General features: G+C 37.7%; 1 protein-coding gene across 1 annotated transcript; it reads left to right on the top strand.

Annotated features, from left to right (window-relative positions):
- The first annotated feature begins 1,213 nt into the window (after positions 1–1,213).
- TAAR1 (trace amine associated receptor 1) lies at positions 1,214–4,182 on the top strand. The gene has a single exon (XM_015448672.4). The coding sequence runs from the start codon at positions 1,339–1,341 to the stop codon at positions 2,353–2,355; it is 1,017 nt and encodes a 338-aa protein (XP_015304158.3). The 5' UTR covers positions 1,214–1,338; the 3' UTR covers positions 2,356–4,182.
- The last annotated feature ends 12,002 nt before the right edge of the window (positions 4,183–16,184 follow it).

Raw genomic sequence — 16,184 nt, 5'->3', positions numbered from 1 at the left:
TGTGTGAATCTAAGTTCTAGAATTTAGCTCAGAATTACAGGGTTATATAGAAACAAAAGGGACAGTTTCAAACTGAGTTCCCTGGAACTTTGAGGTTCTTTAGTGAAGTACAATAAAAGGAGGCCTAGTAGAAGATGCCTACTCATAATAATTTTTTTTACCTGTTTAAAAGTGAGATTGGATTTCAGAACTTAAAAACTAAAGATGTCGTGTGCCTTGCCCACAGCCCACGTGGAAACTCAGCTTCCCTAGGCTCTCACCTCAGTGCTCTTTGTACCATGCCACTTCACTTCTTACCATAGACTTTAGTCTGTATATCAAAAATCCTTAATAAGCGGGACCACAATATCATTCTTTACTAGTAGCTGCCATTTTTTAAGACACCATAAATTCTTATATGAATATTTAAAGCTTAATTTTTAAAAATTGACCTCGAGTTGGTTCTTTCTGCAATGGAGAGAAAGACTGGACTGGTATCAAAGAAACTGAGCTAGTCATTGAGACTACAGCTCATAGTCAAGCTTTAATGATTTTGTGAATTAAACTTCAATTTCTTGCCAGTAAAATGAGGTTAATAAAGCATCATATCTTCCTTACAAAAAATGAAGTTGGTCTTATAAGTGTCAAATAAAACAGTAACTGAAATAATGCATGGAATATATGTAGAAGTACTTTGCAAGCTGCAAATAAATATATGTAAGCTGCTTCTTATTACAATTAATTATTATAAAATAAGAAATATATAACTTACCTATGACCAAGTGCAAAAGTGGGCACTAGTGGGTATTAATTCTGCACAAGAGGCACATTTAAAAGACTTCTTGTCTTTTTCATAAACATATTTTAATTCCAAATTTTCTGGCAATTTCTTTCTACCCTTTAGAATGTAAGTCTCCCCCACTAGACTGGCTTTGTGTGGACACAGATTGTTTCCGTAGATGTGGATCATAATCATCATTTGATCTTCTCTGACCTACAAATGTGGAAGTTTCATATAGTTCAACGTAATAATTTAGCTTTGTATTTCTAGAACAATGTCCAGCTCCAGGTAAAAGTGTTTTTAAAAATTGCTGTACTGAACTATTGAATGGAACTTGGAAATAAAGTTCCTTCCAAAATAACTGCTCTTCAACAGGAAGTAATAGGTAAACGTGTTAGAAGTGAGAGGAATCAAACTGCCAATGATTTATTCTTTTTTTTCCCTCCTAGGTTTCTGGGATAGGTATGTGCAAATAAAAAATAAAAACGAGAAGGAACTGTAACCTGATTACAAATTTGGGAAAAAGATTAATCAACACACAAAGGGAAAAGTAAACTGGTTGACAGCCCTCAGGAATCATGCCCTTTTGCCACAATATAATTAATATTTCCTGTGTGAAAAACAACTGGTCAAATGATGTCCGTGCTTCCCTGTACAGTTTAATGGCGCTCATAATTCTGACCACATTGGTCGGCAATCTGATAGTTATTGTTTCTATATCACACTTCAAGCAACTTCATACTCCGACAAATTGGCTCATTCATTCCATGGCCACTGTGGACTTTCTTCTGGGGTGTCTGGTCATGCCTTACAGCATGGTGAGATCTGCTGAGCACTGTTGGTATTTTGGAGAAGTCTTCTGTAAAATCCACACCAGCACCGACATTATGCTGAGCTCAGCCTCCATTTTCCATCTGTCTTTCATCTCCATTGACCGCTACTATGCTGTGTGTGACCCACTGAGATATAAAGCCAAGATCAATATCTTGGTTGTTTGTGTGATGATCTTCATTAGTTGGAGTGTCCCTGCTGTTTTTGCATTTGGGATGATCTTTCTGGAGCTAAACTTCAAAGGCGCTGAAGAGATATATTACAAACATGTTCACTGCAGAGGAGGTTGCTCTGTGTTCTTTAGCAAAATATCTGGGGTACTGGCCTTTATGACTTCTTTTTACATACCTGGATCTATTATGTTATGTATCTATTACAGAATATATCTTATAGCTAAAGAGCAGGCAAGATCAATTAATGATGCCAATCAGAAGCTCCAAATTGGATTGGAAATGAAAAATGGAATTTCACAAAGCAAAGAAAGGAAAGCTGTGAAGACATTGGGGATTGTGATGGGAGTTTTCCTAATATGCTGGTGCCCTTTCTTTGTCTGTACAGTCATCGACCCTTTTCTTCACTACACTATTCCACCTACTTTGAACGATGTATTGATTTGGTTTGGCTACTTGAACTCTACATTTAATCCAATGGTTTATGCATTTTTCTATCCCTGGTTTAGAAAAGCACTGAAGATGATTCTGTTTGGTAAAATTTTCCAAAAGGATTCATCCAGGTGTAAATTATTTTTGGAATCGAGTTCATAGAATTATTATATTTTACTGTTTTGCAAATTGGTGATCATGTTTATGAACACAAGATAACCCACCACATGCCCCAACCACATGGATTTTTTTAATCAGTTACTTGAGTCAAAGCATGTTTGGTGAGTTAAATTATGATGCTTATAGGTAATTTCCTATTTGGGATATAGGAGGTATAATCTTTTCCATTCTTACCACGCATATCGGAACTTTGCAACTCCAGCATTTAAAGGCCTGCATTGTATATAACTTTTCCTGCCCTTAGAAGAACTGCCATGAGTTTGCTATGGTACCTTAGCTGTTCAGTGGTGGAAACTATAGGGCTGAATTTGAGGATGCAAATTAGAATGATTTTGTCATATATGTGTACATGTCCTTGTCACATATGTGTATATGTCTTTTAGTAAAATCAACTAAAAGTACACACATTAAATGTTACTGCTAAATAAGTGTTGACACATAATTTATTTATATTGTTAATATATATTCCAATCCTTAAATATCTTGAGTTTCATATTTTTAAAGTATGTTTTTCTGATTCTCATATGTCTGAGAAATTTGAAAAATGAAGGAAAATAAAATATGTACAAACCAAATGAAATTTTAAAAATGTTACTCACAGCATACTTCCTGGTAAGGATTATATCATCTAAAATTCTTTATTTTATATTAATATTTTTCCTTTTCAACTTTTATTTTGGAGTCAGGGGTATGTGTGCACATTTGTTAACTAAATATAATGCATGCTGCTGAGGTTTGGGCTACGAGTAATCCCTTTTTGTGGCTGTATAATGTGACTTTGCACAGATGTACAAATATATTTTTAACCATTCCCTATTGTTAACAATTCCAGTTGTTTCTAACTTTTCTAAAAATAATATTAATTAAATGAAATTTCTGCTTTTTACCTGCTACTGAAGTCATGAAAATGTCTAGAAGGATTTTACCATGTCTTAAGGTCATATCTGGCATGATAGGGTTCAAAACACAGGCTATCTGGCATTAAACAAATTTACTTTGCTGGGCTCCACAGTACACAGAAAGAGAAGCAGCCATCCATCAAAGTAGCTAAACATGAGGGCCAACAAGAGGTATAATCAGACTGGATATACCATGGCTATTTAGATGGCATATATAAAAATAAAAAAGAGGAACAAATAATGGTTTCAAATAAGATTCTCTAAAGGAAGTGGGCAAACATTCTAAATTACAAGCATTCATCAGCAATTGAGCTGATGAATACAAACTTCACATGGTCTGTTTCAGATTGAGTATCACCAGGGATTTGGATTTACCTTCGGCCCATGAATAACTTAGGGTAAGGCAGATGATTTTAAACATAACTGAATGCACACTGCTGCATATAAATTTCTGTTTACAAATCTGAGGATCTCCTGAGGATATGTTAAATCCTTCCAGAAATTATAGTCTGTTTCTGGAGTATATATTTTGTCTGAATGATCTGTATCAAGTTTTGCTCTAGTACATTTTAAAAACATTATGTTTTATGTTTTTAATTTAGTATACGCAAGACAAACTAAGTAGTGTCCCTAACCACTCTCAGTTTCAGAAGAGTTTTTTCACCTGTGAGACCAGTCTGTCAAATTTTAAAAAGGAAACAAGCATTTAGTGAGTTTTCTATACTTTGCAGTAATTTTATGTGCTTTCCTTCATTTCCCCCATAATTCTTCTTAAGATTACTCTGAAGTGTTTTGTACTTTTCTGTATACATGTTTTGCCTATTCTGAATTTTTTTCTAAAACCATTATGTTTTCTATGTAACCATTACTGCTGGTTTTATAATAAAGTTTATATTAGCTTTTCAGTTGACTCATTTGGGTTTTCATTATACAAATCATATTATCCTCAAACAAGGCTAAGTTTTATCTTCTTTCCAGTAATTATGATTCTGATTTATATTCCTTACTGTACTTCACTAGTTAGAATTTGTGAATCAATATTGATAATGGTGATAATCTTTTTTACATTTACTTTAAAGTACTATTCAGGTTTTAGCATAGATTCCACATTTATCTTGGGACAAGTTCACGACTCAAATAATTTTACATTTTTTCACTCGGTACTAAAGCTCTTACAGTCTATCTTTATTGTTGGTTCTGTTTTTAATATTCATAATACGTAATAACTGACCCTCTCAGCACTGGAACAGGAAGAAAGGTTTGCTTCGTCTTTCCATATTCCCAGCTTTGCTGTAGCTTCCCTTTCCTCATGCAGAGGTGTTTTTGTCTTTTAATTTTCCAGAGTCTATTTAACAACTGGAATCCAATTCACTTTTGAGATGTTTTTTATTCCAACTAGTTATAGCTCATTGGAACTGTAATAAAAAAATTGACCCCTGCCTCTCCCTTTAATTAAGCAGATGAGTAAATTACCCAAGCTTGTATTTTCAGACCTTTCTCTAGAATTTGAATTTCTGACAAAGGGATAGAAACAGTGATTCTTAGCAGAATAATTAGCAGAACACAATGAAATCATGTGGGTGTTCATTTTATCCAAGCGGTAAGATCATGAGCAGACTGCTCATGGTAATATCAAGATTTCTTTCTTCCCCGACTCCAGAACTACCCACCTGTTTGTTCATTTCCAAATTCAGTTATCCAGCATGGATTCCATGAGTCCCAGATAGCCTTCTAATTAATTCCCTTTGAGAATAACTTTTGGTTGCATCCACAGAAAGAACCTTAACTTGACATATAAGATTATAGCAAATACCAAGAAAGCAATTTCAATGCCACTCCTTCCCCAGGTCAAGATAACTTGCAATCAAAACCGTCTCAACTTCCACCCTCTTCTCAAAGAGGAATGTTCATATAAATTTCCACTCCAGATCAGTAAAAGAAGTGTTAGCAAGGAAGTTTGTTGGAACTGATTTAATAATGATAATAATAATGTCATCTTAAGAGATCAGTGAACTGGAATCCATCTTGATTTTGAAGTCAGTTCTTGAAGTCAATAATCCAATCTTTAGAGACTCATAAATATTTGCCAAAAAAGTAGTGCAAAGCAGATGAACTCCAATTCATTGTCAATTCTGATGAGCCACAGTTTCCCTTTAGTTCTCAATAAGAACTTGAACATTAAAGGTATAAAGAAATATGCAGAATGATTTATGGTTCTAAATTTAGTAGATGATAAAGTGTACTGACAAAATTATTATTTAGTAGTTGAGATATGCACTCAGAAAATCTCGATGATGTAAGAATCAGATTGAGAGTTTTGTTTTTTGTATTTTGCTTTTCTAAAAGATAAAGTACATATGCATTTTCCAAAGTGCTTTAATATAACTCATTGAGTACGTGGCCAGCTATAAGAAATATTGGAAGTAAACTTGACAGATCTTCACCACCTTCTCCACATCTCTTGTCCTTCTAAACCTCCTGCCCCAAGCCTTTAAGCTCCCAGTGAACTTAGGCTGCTCTAACATTCATTCCATTGAGGCTAGTTCTGTTCTGATTCACATTAGCCTCAGCATTTCCTTTGTTTCTTTCATATTTCACAGGGGGAAGACATTATTGACTCACACAAATTAAAATGTTCTCAATATATTTATAAATTAAAGTGATGTAGGAGCTTAAAATTAGGCCACCCACAATGATTTATCAATGGCAGGTATCCCTCTTTTTTTAAGCATACTTCTAGTTCTGGGATACATGTACAGAACGTGCAGGTTTGTTACGTAGGTATACAGGTGTCACAACCCGTCATCTACATTAGGTATTTCTCCTAATGCTCTCCCTCTCCTTGCCCCTTACCCACTGACAGGCCTCAGTGTGTGATGTTCCCCTCCCTGTGCCCATATGTTCTCACTGTTCAACTCACAGTTATGAATGAGAACATGCTCTGGTTTTCTGTTCCTGTATTAGTTTACTGAGAATGATGGTTTCCAGCTTCATCCATGTCCCTGCGAAAGACATGAAATCTTTCTTTTTTTATGGCTGCATAGTATTCCATGGTGTATATGTGCCACATTTTCTTCATCCAGTCTAACATTGATGCGCATTTGGGTTGGTTCCAAGTCTTTGCTATTGTGAATAGTGCTGCAATAAATATATGTGTGCAAGTGAATTTATGGTAGAATGATTTATAATCCTTTGGGTATATAATCAGTAATGAGATTGTTGGGTCAAATGGTATTTCTAGTTATAGATCCTTGAGGAATCACCACACTGTCTTCCACAATGGTTGAACTAATTTACACTCCCACCAACAGTGTAAAAGCATTCCTATTTCTCCACTTCCTCTCTAGCATCTGTTGTTTCCTGACTTTTTAATGATTGCCATTCTAACTGGCGTGAGATGGTATCTCATTGTGGTTTTGATTTGCATTTCTCTGACAACCAGTGATGAAGAGCTTTTTTTCATATGTTTGTTGGCTGCATAAATGTCTTCTTTTGAGAACTGTCTGTTCATATGCTTTGCCTACTTTTTGATGGTTTTTTTTTTCTTGCAAATTTGTTTTAAGTTCCTTGTAGATTCTGGATATTAGTCCTTTGTCAGATGGATAGACTGCACAATTTTTCTCCCATTCTGTAGGTTGCCTGTTCACTCTGATGATAGTTTCTTTTGCTGTGCAGAAGCTCTTTAGTTTGATTAGATCCATTTTCTCAATTTTGGCTTTTGTTGCCATTGCTTTTGGTGTTTTAGTCATAAAGTCTTTGCCCATGCCTATGTCCTGAATGGTATTGCCTAGGTTTCCTTTTAGGGTTTTTATGGTTTTAGATCTTATGTTTAAATATTTAATCCATCTTGAGTTAATTTTTGTATAAGGTGTAAGAAAAAAGTCCAGTTTTAGTTCTCTACATATGGCTAGCCAGTTTTCTAACACCATTTATTAAATAGGGAATCCTTTCCCCATTGCTTGCTTTCGTTAGGTCTGTCAAATATCAGATGGTTATAGATGTGTGGTGTTAATTCTGAGTTCTCTGTTCTGTTCCATTGGTCTATATATCTGTTTTGGTACAAGTACCATGCTGTTTTGGTTACTGTAGCCTTGCAGTATAGTTCAAAGTCAGGTAGCATGATGCCTCCAGCTTTGTTCTTTTTGCTTAGGATTGTCTTGGCTACAGGCACTCTTTTTTGGTTCCATATGAAATTTAAAGTAGTTTTTTTCTAATTCTGTAAGGAAAGTCAATGGTAGCTTGACAGGAATAGCGTTGAAGCTATATATTACTTTGGGCAGTATGGCCATTTTCATGATATTGATTCTTCCTTTCCATGAGCATGGAATGTTTTTCTGTTTGTTTGTGTCTTCTCTTAATTTATTGAGCAGTGGTTTGTAGTTCTTGAAGAGGTCCTTCACATCCCTTGTAAGTTGTATTCCTAGGTATTTTATTTTCTTGGTAGCAATTGTGAATGGGAGTTCACTCATGATTTGGTACTCTGTTTGTCTGTTATTGATGTATAGGAATGCTTGTGATTTTTGCATAGTGATTTTGTATCCTGAGACTTTGCTGAATTTGCTTATCAGCTTAAGGAGTTTTTGGGCTGAGACAATGGGTTTTTCTAAATATACATTCATGTCATCTGCAAACAGAGACAATTTGACTTCCTCTCTTCCTATTTGAATACCTTTATTTCTTTCTCTTGCCTAATTGCCCTGGTCAGAACTTCCTATACTATGTTGAATAGGAGAGGTGAGAGAGAGCATCCTTGTCTTGTGCCGGTTTTCAAAGGGAATGCTTCCAGCTTTTGCCCATTCAGTATGATATTGGTTGTGGGTTTGTCATAAATAGCTCTTATTATTTTGAGATATGTTCCATCAATACCTAGTTTATTGAGCATTTTTAGCATGAAGCGGTGTTTAATTTTATTGAAGGCCTTTTCTGCATCTATTGAGATAATCATGTGGTTTCTGTCATTGGTTCTGTTTATGTGATGGATTACATTTATTGATTTGCATATGTTGAACCAGCCTTGTATCCAAGGGACAAAGCTGACTTGATTATGGTGGATAAGCTTTTTGATATGCTGCTGGATTCGGTTTGCCAGTATTTTATTGAGGATTTTCGCATCAATGTTCATCAGGGATATTGACCTGAAATTTTCTTTTTCTTGTTGTGTCTCTGCCATGTTTTGGTATCAGTATGATGCTGTGCTCTTAAAATGAGTCAAGGAGGAATCCATCTTTTTCTATTGTTTGGAATAGTTTCAGCATTTGCTTGTCTGTAAAGGATTTTATTTCTCCTTCACTTATGAAGCTTACTTTGGCTGAATATGAAATTCTGGGTTGAAAATTCTTTAATTTAAGAATGTTGAATATTGACTCCCACTCTCTTCTGACTTGTAGGTTTTCTCAGAGAGATCTACCGTTAGTCTGATGGGCTTCCCTTTGTGGGTAACCCAAGCTTTCTCTCTTCCTGCCCTTACCATTTTTCCTTCATTTCAATCTTGGTGATCTGACGAGTATGTGTCTTGGGGTTGCTCTTCTTGAGCAGTACCTTTGTGGTGTTGTCTGTATTTCCTGAATCTGAATGTTGGCCTGTCTTGCTAAGTTGGGGAAGCTGTCCTGCATAATATCCTGAAGTGTGTTTTCCAACTTGGTTCCATTCTCCCCATCACTTTCAGGTACACCAATCAAAAATAGGTTTGGTCTTTTCACATCATCCCTGATTTCTTGGAAGCTTTATTCATTCCTTTTCATTCTTTTTCTATAATCTTGTCTTCACACATTATATCATTAAGTTGATCTTCAATCTCTGATATCGTTTCTTCTGCTTGATCGATTCGGCTATTGATACTTGTGTATGCTCCACGAAGTTCTCATCAGGTTATTTATGCTGTTCTCTAAATTGGTTATTCTAGTCAGCAATTCCTCTAACTTTTATCAAGGTTCTTAGCTTCCTTGCATTGGGTTAGAACAAGCTCCTTTAGCTCAGATGAGTTTGTTATTACCTACCTTCTAAAGCCTACTTCTGTCAGTTCGTCAAACTCATTCTTCATCCAGTTATGTTCCCTCACTGGTAAGGAGTTGTGATCCTTTAGAAGAGAAGAGGCATTCTGGTTTTTGAAATGTTCAACCTTTTTGTGCTGGCTTTTCCTCATCTTCATGGATTCATGTACCTTTGGCCTTTGCTGTTGGTGACCTTTGGATGGAGTTTTTGCGTGGTCATCCTTTGTGTTGATGTTGATGCTATTGCTTTCTGTTTTTCATTCTAAGAGTCAGGCACCTCTTCTGCAGATCTGCTGGAGTTTGCTGGAGGTCCACTCCAGACCCCTTTTGCCTGGGTATCACCAGTGGAGGCTGCAGAACAGCAAAAATTGCTCCCTGCTCCTTCCTCTGGAAGCTTTGTCTCAGAGGGGCACCTGCCAGATGCCAACCGGAGCTCTCCTGTATGAGGAGTCTGTCAAATCCTTCTGGGAGGAGTCTCCCAGTCAGGAGGCATGGGGGTCAGGGACCCACTTGAGGAGGCCATCTGTCCCTTAGCAGAACTCAAGCACTGTGCTTGGAGATAAACTGCTCTCTTCAGAGCTGGCAGGCAGGAATGTTTAAGTCTGCTAAAGCGGCTCCCACAGCTGCCCCTTCCCCTAGGTGCTCTGTCCCAGGTAGATGGGAGTTTTATCTATAAGGCCCTGACTGGGGCTGCTGCCTTTCTTTCAGAGATGTCCTGCCCATAGAGGAGGAATCTAGAGAGGCAGTCTGGCTACAGCGACTTTGCTGTGCTGCAGTGGGCTCTGCTCAGTCCAAACTTCCAGGAGGCTTTGTTTACACTGTGAGGGGGAAGACAGCCTACTCAAGCCTCAGTAATGATGGATGCCCCTCCCACACCAAGCTCGAGTGTCCCAGGTTGACTTCAGACTGCTGTGCTGCCAGCGAGAATTTCAAGCCAGTGGATCTTAGCTTGCTGGGCTCTATGGGAGAGGGACCCACTGAGCAAGACCACTTGACTCCCTGGCTTCAGTCCCTTTTCCAGGGGAGTGAATTCTTCTGTCTTGCTGGCATCCCAGGCGCCACTGGGGTATGGAAAAAAAAAAAAAAAAAAACAACTCCTGCAGCTAGCTCAGTGTCTGCCCAAATGGCCACCCAGTTTCGTGCTTGGGCCCTTTTGGTGTAGGTACCCAAGGGAATCTCCTGGTCTATGGGTTGTGAAGACTGTGAAAAAAGTATAGTATCTGAGCCGGATAGCTCTGTCCCTCAAGGCACATTCCCTCAGCACTTTCCTTGGCTAGGGGAGGGAGTTCCAGTTCCCCAACCTCTTGCATTTCCTAGGTGAGGCAATGCCCCCACACTGCCTCTGCTCATCCTGGGGGCTGCACCCACTCTCTAACCATTCCCAATGAGATGAACCAGGTACCTCAGTTGGAAATGCAGAAATCACCAGCCTTCTGCATTGGTCTCGCTGGGAGCTTCAGACTGGAGCTGTTCCTATTTGGCCATCCTGTCCAGGAATCCCCCAGTACCCCTCTTAATAAATGTACAAGTCAGATACGAAATCACTGAGATGCCAAACTCTAAAGTTTGTTTTTTGATCAATGTTTTAAACAATGTGATGTGGTAAAGTAGTATTTTACAAGCCAGGTTGCTCCTAGGGAGATTTTAATTGAGAATATTCAAGCCCTCATCATTGAAGATACACTATGGTGAGGAGGGCAGGCTTGGGAGCCAGACGCTATGGGTCTGCATTTCTGACTCCAATATTTATCAGCTATTATTTGGACAAAGTTACTTAAAAATGCAAAACCTTCCTTTACTCAGCTCTAAAGTGAGGGCAATGATCTCACCTCCTTCAGTAGATTGTTGATTACGAGATGAGAAGTATTGCCTGGCATGGGTCTCACATGTAAAAAACCCTTGGTGAACGATGTATCATTAGTGATATTCTCTGTCATTTTACCGCTGTGTGCTGTCGTGGTGTTCACTCAGCATATGCTATGGTGCTGCACACAGAGGTGTTGACATACACAGACATAACATGTCAGTTCTTTTTAAAAAAAAAAAACGGGCCGGGCGCGGTGGCTCACGCCTGTAATCCCAGCACTTTGGGAGGCCGAGGTGGGCGGATCACGAGGTCAGGAGATCGAGACCATCCTGGCTAACACGGTGAAACCCCGTCTCTACTAAAAATACAAAAAACTAGCCGGGCGTGGTGGCAGCGCCTGTAGTCCCAGCTACTCGGGAGGCTGAGGCAGGGAATGGCGGGAACCCGGGAGGCGGAGCTTGCAGTGAGCTGAGATCGCGCCACTGCACTCCAGCCTGGGCGACAGAGCGAGACTCCGTCTCAAAAAAAAAAAACAAAAAAAAAACAAAAAAAAACGAATGCAGAATCCTAGTATCCTCCTTCCTAATAAATTTTACAATTATAATTATGCAAAAAGGATAGCCGAAGATCTATTTCAAGCTCTATACAAAAGGAAGTAACCTGGTGGCACATTTGTGCATAGTCTGTGATATGTCAGTTATTTGAGAAACTGGGGGGATTTTATTTTGAAAAAAATTTATATAGCATGTATATATACACATAATTTGTATAAGAAATTATTGGTATATGTATATATAATTATATAGCACATAATCTATCAATACATAAATTGTAAAGTTATGAAAGTAATTGATATTTTGATATCAATCTGCAAAACACCTATTATCTACCAATGCAATTAAGCTTCATGAAAACTCTGGGCAATCTCTGAAGCACACTAGTGTAGAGCACTCTGAAGCATCCTGGCATATGGGGATATGCTCAGGCTTTGGAACCACGTCAGCTGGGGTTAAAATCCCAGTTCCCTTTGTAGTTCCCATACTTTCCCTCCTTTGTGTTTTTGCTCCTGAAGCCCTATATGCCTGAAATGCCTCCCGCAAATCCCTCACTGTAACTGGCTGACATCTACTCATCTGAAAGGGCTCATCTTGCGGACTGCCTCTCCAGGAAGCTCTCTGTTATCCCCTCAGGCCAGGTAAGTGTCTCTCTGAACTCTCAAAATATCCCACACCCATCCCTGTCAGTGCATGTATTCATTGTGGTGCCCTCTGCCCTCTCTAGACAGTGAATTGCAGAAGCTAGGGACAGTGATTTATTAAGTACTGCTGCACTTAGCATCATGTTTGGCACAGAGAAAGTCACTCACTACATGTTTTTTTAGCTGAACAAATAATAAATAATAAGATATCCAAGGGGACACAATTAATAAATGTTAGAAATAGGATTTGAGCCCAAATCTGTCAGGCTATGTATTAGTCCATTTTCACATGACTAAAAAGAACTGCCCAAGACTGGGTAATTCATAAAGAAAAGAGGTATAATTGACTCACAATTCCACATGGTTGGGGAGGCCTCGGGAAACTTATAATCATGGCGGAAGGGGAAGCAAACACATCCTTCTTCACAAGGTGGCAGAAGAGAAAGAGTGTATGTAGGAGGAACCATCAGACACTTATAAAACCATCAGATCTGGAGAGAACTCTCTCACTATCACGAGAACAGCATGGGGAACACTGCCACCATGATCCAATCACCTCCCGCCCATTCTTTCCCTTGACACATGGGAATCACAGGGAATAACAATTCAAGATGAGGTTTGGGTGGGGACACAAAGCCTAACCACATCAGGCTACAAACTCTACCCACTTTCCTATCTCAGGAAGTAGGGATTCATAATTTTATCCCCAATTAAATTTGAGAGAATGTGCCTATATGGGTTAAATTTTGACAAAAAGTGTATTCTTTATTAATATAATACAATTTTAAAAGCAAAGTTATTAAAACATATATTCTGAAACCATTAACTAGATTTGGCTTATGGCCTTTTACTGTGTTGGAAGCCCTAACTGCATTGAAATTATCTGGGAGGATAGGATTGAGACCTAGAAATCTGCAATTTTAATAAGTGACTTGATTTCTTTGAAATGAATGCAGTTCTAAGAACCATTGATTTAGATCTTTAATAAAAAGGAATTCTAAGCTTTTAAGTGTATATAGTAGGTTGAAATTTTAGAGGAATTATGAAGACTACAATATTTAAAACTTCACTCAGAAGCCTCGGCTATGAGCTCCTGTAGGCAGCCTCATTCATCTCCCATCCCTGCCACAGAGCCTGGTACAGGGTTGCTGCTCGATGAAAATTTGTTCAAGGAAGGGAGAGAAAAAAGATATATTGACTAGAATGCAACAATTTTAAACCAGCAAGGAAAACATTTATTTCTAAAGTTAGTTCTTGAGATTTCAGCGTTTTAATATTTTCTCAAACTAATGGTACCTTGATCGTCTAAGTCAGAGATTCCCAAATCCTCTCAGTATGAAGATTGTTGTGGGTTTTGACAAACTTTACACAGGTAATTGTAAAGTGAGAAAATCAAAACAATGTGGTGAGCTTTCCATATCAGAAAACTTACTCAATTTAATAGACTGTTTGTTGTCTAAGATTATGTCCTTGCTAAATTTCCGGGAATAATATACTCTTTTCATTTACGAAAATATAGTGATAATAGAAGGTATTGAATAAACCTACATTTGTCCCCCTAAGTTTAAAAAAAGTTTATTAATGAAATATCAGAATGCACTATTCCAGCTTTTCAGTTGCCCTAGTGGCAAGAAAGTTGTTTGGGGCAACAAGGTCTTATAGTGGGCTTGAGAAGGACCAGGGAGACTATGGTTAGTGCCAATTATCAAGGAAAGTAAAGGCCCAGGGACCCTAACAACCCACAGTCACAATTCACTAGAGACTGGTGACAAAGACAACAGCCAAACACAAGTAAATTTTTGCCACTAAGAAAAAAGTTGACCTTATTCTGTATTATTCCCTCTTTTAGTGGAGGAGCTTACCTTATTCAATGTGTGCAGTATACTTATAATTTTAATATTTGAAATTACTTATTAAGGGACAAACCAAATGAGTATTTAATTAAGGATTTTCTGTATCAGCCAACCAGGGCTGAGGCATGATGTTAGCTGAATGGTTTTCCTGCAACTTCTGTTATCTTCCAGATAAGAAATTCCTTGCTCTTTGCTCATGTGCCAAATCTATAAACATTTACATAAAATAAGTAGATAGACTAAGGCACAGGTCACTGTCTTGCTTATCTTGCATCAGCTAAAGTTTTCTTTCTCAGGGTTACATTTGACCTTTGCTTAATAGTCTGAGAATTCCCCAGTTGTTTGGTTCCTCAAATAAAGTTTGGTGATAAATGTTTTCCTATCTCCACTAAGTACACCTACTTCCCCACTGACTTCTAGTGTGAAATTATTTCCCATCATGATCAAAGCCAAAGAGCAGACGTGTTAATGATGCCCTCTGGTCTCTATTTACTCTGAAGTTTGACAAATAAGAATAATGTGAGAGAGATGCTGTTTATAGGAGTCTCTTTGGACTGGGGACTCAAGTTTACCAAATCACAGCTTCAAAGTGTCAAACTGTAAATGAATTGAGGTAGGCATTGATAAACAGCCAATCAACACCTTTAATTACTTCTATAAGCAATCCTCTCAAGGCTACTTTTAACAACCAGAGAGTTTGTAAACAGTGATCTCAATCTCATATGCTTGAAATGTGTTGATAGCTCTAAGCCCAAATGGCTTAAAGGTTTCATCTTGTCTGTGTCTTCTCCTAAGTGTGGGACATTACAGAAAGTTTTGGGATTAAGGAAGAACATACAGATCATCAACTGGTCTTTCTTCCGTGGTTTATATTACTAGGAACAATAAAATAAAACAACAAAACACAATGAAACACCACAGTACAATGTGTTTTACAACCATATTAGACTAGAGGTGGAGTTACCACAATGCTCTATTAGAACATGTGCAGCCAGATCACAGATTAGCTCTATGTTAAAAAAAAAAAAAAGGAAAGAAAAGAAATGAAAAATGGCAATCATTACCTGGGTAATTAAATCATTTGAATTGTCTTCTTCATCACTCCTATTACCACCAACAAACAAAGGAAGCCAGAATCATTACTTATGATATACCTGGAAATATACTGGCCTGAGTTTGTTTTCAAACACTTATGATGACTGGCTGCCTAGCAATGTTTCACAAGAGAAAGTGTTTTACTAAACCTCTTTAACTATCAGTTTTCTCATTTCTAGAGAAATATAAGTAATATTTATATTCATATTTAATACATAGCTTTCAAGGTTCAAATAATACATAATTTTCAGGGTTCTTGTGAAGAGGTATTCATTAATTAAATTATTTATTTATTCCTATAGCTAGTATTTATTGTGCATGTATTATATGCCTATAAGTGTGTTAGCTAGATGCTAAGGATTCAGATGTGAACAAGACCAGTATGTTCTCCAACCCTCTGGAATTTCCATGGGAATTAAATGAAGTTCTCATTCCCACAAAATGGAAATTATTTGTATCACTTATTTTTTTCAGTCACTTATGATAAGCTTTGCTAAATGAAGTAAGATATTTGTCATGTGCTTGAATAATGTACAGCATATAGTTCATAGCACATTGTCAATAAATTCGATTTATAATTATTGTTTACAATTCACTTCGTCATTGTACCTGGTTCATAGGTGCAGAGATAGAATTAAAACCTATATCCCTAACTGCCAATTCTGAGCCCAGATCACAGCATTCTACATCATCCTATATCATTATATGATGTATTATAGGAAACTCTGAAGCTTACTGTTGTGATCACATTATTACTGACATCTAGTTTCCTTCTTTGACTGTCCAACCCACATAAAATATACTGGTGTTTTCTCATCAATTGGTCTTCTCCTTTGCACATGTGCTGAACTAAACCAAATCATCTCACTACTCACCCTTCTCTTCCCATGTTCTCTGTTGAATCACTCTCCTTGCAATCGCTCAGGCTGAAAACCTGGGGGTAATCCTTCACTTCTCCTCACCTTTACT

The sequence above is a fragment of the Macaca fascicularis genome, chromosome 4 (assembly GCF_037993035.2).
Source record: "Macaca fascicularis isolate 582-1 chromosome 4, T2T-MFA8v1.1".
In the NCBI taxonomy this organism is placed as follows: domain Eukaryota; kingdom Metazoa; phylum Chordata; class Mammalia; order Primates; family Cercopithecidae; genus Macaca; species Macaca fascicularis.
Note: the sequence above shows the minus strand (reverse complement) of the source record. Positions and strands in the feature narration are given on the sequence as shown.